Source organism: Dendrobium catenatum, unplaced genomic scaffold (assembly GCF_001605985.2).
Source record: "Dendrobium catenatum unplaced genomic scaffold, ASM160598v2 original_scaffold_209899, whole genome shotgun sequence".
Classification (NCBI taxonomy): Eukaryota; Viridiplantae; Streptophyta; class Magnoliopsida; order Asparagales; family Orchidaceae; genus Dendrobium; species Dendrobium catenatum.
This window is the reverse complement of record NW_021528311.1, coordinates 408,344-418,111: the sequence shown is the minus strand read 5'-3', so window position 1 is coordinate 418,111 and position 9,768 is coordinate 408,344. Positions and strand designations below refer to the sequence as shown.

Genomic DNA, 9,768 nt, shown 5'->3' with positions numbered 1-9,768 from the left:
CTATTACTGGAATATTTGCTTGACTACTGCTCGCGGATAGGCCATAAAGTCAACAAATTGAAGTTCGCGGTCATGTTCAGCAAGGCCACAACTGATTGGAAGAAACATTGTGTTGCTAAGGCCAATTGATTCCATCGTGTGGAGGAAATAGACTATTTGGGCGTTTGCTTAGCTATGCAAAATCTCATCACCTATGACTACTCCAATGTTATCTTGAAAGCTAAGCACAAGCTTAATACTTGGGTCGTTCGTCACGTTTCTTTTGCAGGTCATTCCACCCTTCTAAAACTGCTCTCCTTCCCGCCACTTCCTATCTTATGACCCATACTGTGGCGCCCAAAGCTGTCCTGAATCAAGTGAAGCAAAGGCATGCACGTAAGTACCCTTTATCAAGCTTAGATATTTGTAATTCCAATCCGAAAATTAAGATAAACAATCTTTAAAAACTAAATCATCAATTTTGTACGCAATCCGAATACAGAGTATGATTCGGATGCTGCGTATTTACTGCTTATTTTACAGTGTATTTTTTGATATATTATTTTTTCTACGTATTTTTTTTTATTATATATTTAATGAGTATTTAGTAAGTATTATTTATTTGCTGATAAAATTTCTCCCTCCATTGAGGGCCAATAAACAATAATAAAAATTTAAAAGAAAAAAAAAAATCTTTAATCTTTATATGCCTCGACTCAACCAGAAACCAACCCTGCTATGCCCAACTCCTCTCACCTCAGCCGATGGATCGCCATTATCAGCCATTACTCTCGCAAAGGTTTCTACGAAGAAACCCTCCGCCTCTTCCGCCAAATGCAAAACGAAGGGTTACCCCCTAGCCGCTTCATCTTTCCCAGCGTCCTCCGCTCAGCTTCCAAAATTTTCGATTCCAGAATCGGCAGATCCCTCCACAGTTCATCTATCCGATCATTGTTATCTTCAGACCCCTTTATTTGCAGCGCTCTAATCGAGTTCTACAGCAAATGCGGCCGAATAAAAAACGCCCGACAAGTGTTTGATGTAACGCCTGAGAAGGACTTGGTCGTCTGGAACTCCATTGTCTCGGGATACGCTTCTCATGGATTACTCGAAGAAGGTATGTCCTTATTCCGAAAAATGCAATCTTGCGGTCCAAAACCGGATTTATTTACTTGGAATTCTTTAATTTCTGGGTTCGCCCAATCGGGTAATGAACAAATGGCTTTGAAGCTTTTTGATTCAATGAAAATAACTGGAATTGAAGCTGATGTATTCTCTTGGACGTCTCTTATTTCTGGGTCTGTACGCAATTTCAATTACAGAAAGGCTTTTGCTTTGTTTCAACAAATGGTGGAGGTCGCCCAAATTCGGCCGAGCTCAGCTACTATTAGCAGTCTATTACCGGCTTCAGCCAACGTTTTGAATCTGAGAAGAGGTAAAGAGATACATGGCTACGCCATTGTTAACGGATTCGAAGCTGATTTGTTTGTGAGCAGTTCGCTGGTGGATATGTATTCGAAGTGCGGGGTCATATCCGACGCAGATAAGGTATTCGACCATATGCTTGTCAAGAATACGGTATCATTTAACTCCATGATTTTTGCTCACGCAAATCATGGGCGCTGTGAGAAAGCTATAAAACTTTTCTATAAAATGAAAATCTATGGTTCAGTGCCTGATCATTTAACATTCACTGCCATCTTAACTGCTTGTAGCCATGGAGGAAAGGTAAAACTTGGGAAATATTTGTTTAGATTTATGCAGGAAGGGCACCAGATTGTACCCAGGCTGGAGCATTATGCTTGCATGGTGGATCTTCTTGGAAGAGCTGGTAATCTATTTGAGGCTTATGATTTGATCAATGGGATGCCAATGGAGCCAGATTTCTTTGTTTGGGGAGCATTGCTTGGGGCTTGTGAGCTCCATGGGGATGTCGAGCTTTCACAGATTGCTGCGAGGCATTTGAGTGAGCTTGAGCCTGACAACACTGGGAGCTTGTGTCTTCTGGCTAGTCTAATGGTGAGTGCAGGGAGATTGGGAGATGCAGAGAAGATTAAGAAGGCAATAAAGAAGAAGAAGTTGAGAAGATACTTGGGATGTAGTTGGACACAGCAGTAACTGTTAAGAAGTTTTGCATTCATGGTATTTTTTTTTTCTTGCAAATGGAGCCAAATGATCTTTAAGAAAATTAAGTTTCATGGAAGGTGAGAGAGAGAGAGAGAGAGAGAGAGAGAGAGAGAGAGAGAGTTCTGATAGGATCATTGTTGAATTCATCTCAAATCAACTTTCTGATTCCAGCAACCAGATGGTCTTGACTGAGTTCAAAAATTGTGCTACATCAGATCGAATTGCAATGTCCATGTTTTGTTACAGAGGAGCCTAATTTTTGTTATAGAAAGAAGCATCTTACAAAGACTTAGGCTTTATTTGGGACAAGTTTCTTTTTTCTTTTAAGAACTTCTTAGTATAATTTTTTTTCAACTGTAAATTTTTGTACTAAAAAGTTGCTTTAGAAAATAGTAAGAAATATGTTTGGAATGAATCCTTTGCTCATCAATTAGGTTGTACATATATAAAGTATTCGGTGTGTTTTGCATTGATTTTCTTTGTATTTTATTTGTTCTCGGTAATTGAGTTGGGTCTCGCCCTATGTTGCACCGATACGGATACGGCGACACGGATACGACACGATACGAATACGGGACACGTCATTTCTTAAAAATACAGGATACGGGTACGGCAGCATAATTTATAAATCATACATAAAAATTAAGAAAGTAATCAAAGCATAATATTTGAAATTACAAAAAAAAATGACAACAACATCATTTGTAGCCTTGTAGCTTATAATATCAAAATATAAGTAAGCATTAAATGTCTAGTACAACAACAAAAGCATAAAAATAAATTGTCTAGCACATAAAGTTTCAACTATTCAATAGAAGGAATGATATGATTAGCTTCTTCAGTGGTTTGTCTTTGGACTTCTATATCATCTTCAATAAATATCATAGCTTTTAATTCAGGTTCATCAAGTGAAAGATTAGTAATTTCTAATATTCTCATATCATCAAGAGACTCAAATCCATCTCGGAAATGAGAGAACTTTGCTCGCAGTCTTGGAAGTAAATACGACGCATCTTTTTTTTCGAATTTCTTTTTGTTTTTTAACGGACACGTGTATCGGATACTCGTATCCTTTTGAAATTAAATAGTATTTTAATTGGCTACGTCTATGGCGTATCTGACACGTATCGGTGGAGTATCGGAGGGGTAACCGTATATCGATGTATCAGATACAACACGCCTTCATAAATAGGTGTATTGGTGCAACATAGGTCTCGCCTAATTCCCAGCACATGTATGTATGAGTGATTGTTGAGCTTTTAGTAGATTGTTGCAAGTTGTTCGGTGAGCTCGAACCTAAGAGCGAGGGCTTCCGCCTTAGCTAATGGAATGGTGAATGCAGGGTGATTGGGGGATGCAGAGAAGATTAAGACGGTGGTGAAGAAGAAATTGAGAAGCTAATTGAGATGTTGTTGGACACAACTCTAATTGTTAAGACTTTCGGCATTAATGGTTTCTTCTTTGATACAAGTGGAACCAAATGATCAATGAGAAGACAGTTTGATGGGAGGAATATGGAAAGAGCAGGAGAGAGGAGATAGGGAAGGTGAGCTATGATTGGATCAACACCTTTGCTTTGCTTGAATCCAATTCAAATCAACTTCATGACTTGACCAACAAGTTGGTTCTTGCTTGAGTTCAACTAGATCATCAGAAAAGATAAATTGTGCTGGCATTAGAAGTTGTGAAGCCTGTGTGCTCGCTGGCTTAGCTGAAAAAGATTTTTAAAATTTATTGCCAATATTCTAAAATTGAATCCCGCATATATCACATTTGTGCTTCAGTACTTAAAATTGAAGGCCCCAGTCACTGTGCCAACCTCTTCCGAACTCTATTGCCTTAACCCTTCCTCCTCTCTGCCCTCCCCCAAGTCGATGCCCCACCTGTGCCGCACCTCATGCCTACTCACTTCTGGTTCGAAGGCTCCACTCGCCTGCCTTGTTCGCGCCGACCACACAAATCAAGTCACAACCAGTACGTCCGCCTCTTCTTCTTCCTTAGCCCTATTCCACCCGCAAAGACCGATCAGAGCCCTCTTCTAATCTTACGCAAATCCAGACGCTCAATTCCCAACCTCTTGTTTGCTCTCAACTGACTGTTGCTAGCTACCAAACTCAATTTCTCATCACCTGTAGCTGATCGAACCCAGTGTGCCAGATCTTCTTGCATTCCATCTCCATATCTCTTTCAGTTAGTTGAAATTAAACTCCAAATAGAAGGTTTTTTTTTTAAAAATATTTTTTTTTAGTTTTTTTATTTAGTTTTATTATTATTATTATTATCATTATTATTATTATTGCGTCATGGAATATTGGCGACGATAGAGAAACATAAAATTTAATGTCTTAGCTTTGTACGAAGATACAACACACAAGCAGATAAAAGAAAATATGCAGCATTCATAAGAGACACTAGTGTTTTACATGAAAACTCTAAAAAGGAAAAAACCACGAGGCCTGACCTAGTTTGAAAGAATCTACTATTATTTGCAGTCGATTATAAATGATGCCCTTCATATGAGGGAAGAACTTGGCTTGATATAATAGATATACATCATATAGAATGCATTACATGGTAGAAATAGGAAGAATCAGTATTGATATGTTCGTTTAGTTGACAGGACTAAAGTTGGCGGGCGACGGAGGTCGAGAAGACCGCGGTATGATGATAGTGGTTGGAATAACCATTGTCTAGCGAGGGAGGCTGGAACGACTGTAGTCGGCGGGAGATAGGGGTTAGAAAGACCGTTGCCTTGCGTTGGCAGTAGGAAGGACCGTAGTAGGCAATGGATGTCGGAAGGTTCGTAGTCAGCAAAAGACAAGGGTTAGAAAGACCGTTGTTTGGCGATGGATGTCAGAAGGATCATAGTAGACGATGGAGGTTGGAAGGACCATAGTCAGCAGGAGATAAGGGTAAGAAAGTTTGTTGTGTGGCGATGAAGGTCGGAAGGACCGTAGTAGGCGACGAAGGTCAGAAGGACCATAGTCGGCAGGAGACAAGGGTCAGAAATACCATTATTTAGCAGTGGTGGTCGGAAGGACCGTACTGGGTGACAGAGGTCAAATGGACCATAGTCGGCAAGAGACAAGGGTTAAAAAGATCATTGTCTTGCAATGGAGGTTGGAAGGACCGTAATTGGTGACAAAGGTTGGAAGGATCGTTGTCGATGAGAGACAAGGGTCAGAAAGACTCTTGCCTAGCAGTGGAGATCGGAATGACCGTAGTAGGCGATGAAGGTCAAAAGAATTGTAGTTGGTAGGAGACAAGGGTCAGAAAGACCGTTATCTGGCGATGTTTGTTGGAAGGATCATAATAGGTAATAGATGTCAAAAGGACTGTAGTCGGCTAAAGACAAGGGTTATAAAGATCGTTGTCTTACGATGGAGGTCGGAATGATTATAGTAGGCGACAAAGGTCGGAGGGACCATAGTCGGTATGAGACAACGGTCAGAAAGACTGTTATTTGGAGATGGAGGTCAGAAGGACCATAGTAGGCGAAGAAGGTCGGAAGGACTGTAGTCAGTAGGACATAAGGGTTAGAAAGAGCATTATTTAGTGGTGGAGGTTGGAAGGACCGTAGTAGGCGATGGAGGTCAGAAGGATCATAGTAGGAAGAAAAAAAGGGTCAGAAAGATAGTTGTCTGGTGATGGAGGTTGAAAGGACCGTAGTAGGCGATGGAGGTTGAAAGGACTTTAGTCGGCAGGAGACGAGGGTCAGAAAGACCATTGTCTTATGGTGAAGGTGGGAAGGACTGTAGTAGGCGACGGAGGCAAAAAAAATGTAGTTAGTAGGGAACAAGGGTTAGAAAGATCGTTGTCTCGCGATGGCGGTTGGTATGACTGTAGTAGGCGACGGATATTGGAAGGATCGTAGTTAGTAGGAGACAAGTGTTAGAAAGACTATTGTTTGGCTATGGAGGTTAGAAGGACTGTAGTAGGAAATAGAGGTCGAAAGGAACAAAGTTGGCATGAGCCAAGGGTCAAATAGACCGTTGTAGTAAGGCGGTTGTTCACCGGAAGTCTAGGCGTCATGTGGTGGTTCGATGGAACTTGAGGCGTCAGGTGGTGGTCCGACGGAACACCAGGAACAGATGGTGGTCTGGAGGAATTCAGGGCTTTAGGTGATAGTCCAACGAAACTGTGGCATCACGTGGTGGTCCGACGAAAACTCTGTGGGTCAAGTAGTGCTCCGGTGGAACTCCGAGCATCAGGAGGTTATCCTACGAAACTCCGATCATCCGGTGGTGGCCCGATGGATCTCCGGGCATTAGATGATGGTCCAGTAGAAAACCGGTGTCAGGTGGTGTTCCGGCAGAACTCCAAGCGATGGTCGAGGAGGAGCGAGAAGGCAAGAGCGATCTCCAATCTCTCTCCTATTTTCTTTGGCTTCGGGCCCCTTTTCAATAGGAGTGGTCTATTTATATATTTTCTAGAGTGACATGACACGCAAATAAAACAAGGATTAAGGGTAAATGGGGAGTGGGTTGGATGGACGATCGATGTTGAATCCCTTGATCGTGGACTATTCGTTAGATATTTGAAGGTCTTAATGATGTCAAAATTCACTGATATTGGGCTCATTAGATTCGTCTCATCAAACCGATCAACTCAACAATAAGCATGCCACGTTTGGAAACTATTTGGTAAACTAAATTGTGGTTTGAACCTTCCAACAATGCTTTAGGTCTTTGATTTTGACCCATTTGAGCTTGGATTAAGTCGAATTTGGTGTCGTTGGGTTCATATTTCTGACTTTTAGCTCAACTATAAGTTGGCTGAAATTAAAATTCGGATGATCTCAAATTTAATTTTGGAAGTTTTCGACTTGATTTTTCCTCAAGATTTGTGCTTGATCAAGAAAAATTTTAAAAAATTATATATCTCATTTTTTCATAACTACCCTAACCTCCCCCTCTTTCCTATATATACCCCCCTTAGTGGTGCACCTCCCCTTCTTGTAATCTTCATTAAGCTGAGTCCTTCCCCTAGACTTATTCAGGTGGATCCCCTGTTCAGGTTTATGGCCCCTCATTGAGTATGAGTCTCCTCCTTTCCTCTTTTCATCCATTCTTCTCTTCTTATATGGGAGGCATTTATCTGTCTTTTGATAAGAGATATCCCTTATCTTACTGTTGGACCCCTCCCTATATAATGGTCATGATGAGTGATTGTTAAGAGAGTTGCTATTTGCAGGTTTTACGTTTTTGCAACTTGTATAGTTTTGATGATTCCAAATATTATTGTTTTAAGTATTACATTCTCCTAACACTTTTTGGAAGAATTATTTTTGCTCTTGTTTGGACTAACATTTTAGGATAATCAAACTCCAGACTAATGAAGACTTCAAATCAAATTCAGCATGAAATAATTTGTAAATTGAAGTTTGTATTTTTTTTTTGTATTGCGTTCGAGAGAGTATCATTGTAATTGACTAACTTATGACACACATATTTTGGGAGATCTTTAAAAAATCATACTGATCGTACGGGACGAACCAAGTTCGTACGGGACGATCAAGTCAGTTATCCCTTCGAAAGAGCAATGGAATTAACAGGAAGTGAGAAAATTTTTCTAAATCCTGATCGTCCAGACGAATTTTCCTATTCTTTCCTGGAAATGTTTTCTGTATTCTCACTTTGAACTGTTTGTCCAGATTAAGTGTACCATTCGTCCTAGGACGAAGTCCTCTGGATACTTGAGTTGCACTAATTGTCCAAACGATCCATCCGGTTCGTCCCTGGACGAATTCCTCTGGACACTTGAGTTGTACTGATCGTCCAGACGATTCATCCCGTTCGTCCCAGAACGAAGTCCTCTGGACACATGGGTTAAACTAATCATTGAGATGATTCTTCCTGGTCGTCTCTAGACGAAGTTATCTGGACACATGACTTGAACTATTCATCCAGACGAACATTCATGTTCGTCCCAGGACGAAGTCCTCTATTCCCTGAAAATTTGGGACCGTCCTGCAGTTTCATCAGAACGAACCCTTGTTATAAATGTTCGTCCCAGGACGAACATATTTCGTACGGGATGATGATCGAGTACAAAGTCAGTTCGTACCACTATATATTGGGTTCGTATGCAACTGTTTTTATACGATCGTCCGGGGCGATCTACTGTGTACAGACTTGAAAGTCAGCAATTTTTGGACGGTTTTTCGTGTCTTTCCTATATAAAGTCCATTTAAAATTGTCTTGTAATCTTTTTGCCAACTTATTTTCATGTTAACTGAAGGGAGAGTAAAGGAGAGAGTGTGAGAGATTATTTTTGAAGGAAGATTCTTACTACTAGAGCGTGAAGGATTCACTTGGTACTCAAAGATAAGAATCTCCAATTGTGATTTGTGATTACTTCACTCTTTTTTCTCGTCCTTCTAGATTTCCTGTAAGAAGATCTGTCAAGGATATCTGATTCTCTGCCAACACTTGGAGAGTGTGAACAGCCGAAGGGTTCTATGCCTACACTTAGAGAGTGTGTAAGGACGAAGGGTTCTCTGGCCACACTTGGAGAGTGTGAAAGGACGGATGGTTCTCTGCCAACACTGGAAGAGTGTAAAAAGACAACGGTTCTCTGCTAATACTGGGAGTGTGTAAAAGGATGACAGTTCTCTGCTTTGCTGTGGGTGCAAAAGAAGAGTCACTAGTAGTATTAGTGCAATACTCGGAGGGTGCCTCCGGGGAGTGGAAGTAAGTCGTGTTTGACCGAACCACTATAAATCTTGTGTCTTTTTATTTTTCACTGCTTTTGTTTTTACTTTTAAAATTTATGGTTGAAAAACTTTTTCTACAAAAAATTCACTAAAAGTTATTATCAGTTCAAAACTAAAAAAGAGGGATAAAATTTTTAATTACCAATTCACCCCCCTCTTGGTTAGCCGCTGGGATATAAGCTTAGGTCTTACAACCTAATTCATATTGAACAATTTTCAACAAGTGGTATCAGAGCTTTGTTTCAAAATCATAAGTTTAGACTACTTTTATATTAATGTAGATGGCTACATTTGGAAATCGAAATACACCTGAGGGTTACTCTATAAATAGACCTCCATTGTTCGATAATATTCCTTTTTATTTTTGGAAAACATGCATGTCTATATTTTTACAGTCACTTGATTATCATATGTGAATCTTAGTTCATGAAGGGTATACAAAACCAACTAGACTAGTTGATGGAGTTAGAGTTGAAACACCTTTTGTGGACTGGACAGTAGAAGAATGTGACTTAGCACAACTAAACGCCAAATGCTTAAATAATTTTTTTGTGCTCTTAAATCAAAAGATTACATGCGGGTTTCTACTTGCAAGAGTGGAAAGGACATATGGGATAGACTTTGTATAACTTATGAGGGGACTAATGAAGTTAAGCAATCTAGATTTAATATCTTGTTGTATGACTATAAATTATTTCGCATGAAAATAAATGAATCCATTTCTATATGTACAAAAGATTCACATAAATAGTCACCTCTTTACATGTATTGGGTAGGGAACTAATGAATGCTGAAATGGTTAATAAGATAATTTGTTGTTTTCTTACTGCTTATGATGCTAAAATTACTACAATTATAGTGTAAAGATCTAAACATTTTCTTTATTGACAATCTTCTTGGATCGCTAATTGCTTACGAGCAAAGAGTTGGCCAAAGAAAGATTGATG

General features: G+C 39.9%; 1 protein-coding gene across 1 annotated transcript; it reads left to right on the top strand.

The window, feature by feature from the left end:
- The first annotated feature begins 231 nt into the window (after positions 1-231).
- Positions 232-2,595, top strand: LOC110096251 (pentatricopeptide repeat-containing protein At5g59600). The gene is made up of 2 exons (XM_020822106.2): positions 232-375; positions 704-2,595. The coding sequence occupies exons 1-2, from the start codon at positions 318-320 to the stop codon at positions 2,095-2,097; spliced, it is 1,452 nt and encodes a 483-aa protein (XP_020677765.1). The 5' UTR covers positions 232-317; the 3' UTR covers positions 2,098-2,595.
- Positions 2,596-9,768: the final 7,173 nt, after the last annotated feature.

Excerpts from the sequence above, each read along its gene's own strand:
- LOC110096251 (XM_020822106.2), top strand. The coding sequence starts at position 318 with ATGACCCATACTGTGGCGCCCAAAGCTGTCCTGAATCAAGTGAAGCAA. Across the intron at positions 376-703 it reads AGTGAAGCAAAGGCATGCAC|AAACCAACCCTGCTATGCCC; the intron begins GTAAGTACCCTT and ends CGACTCAACCAG.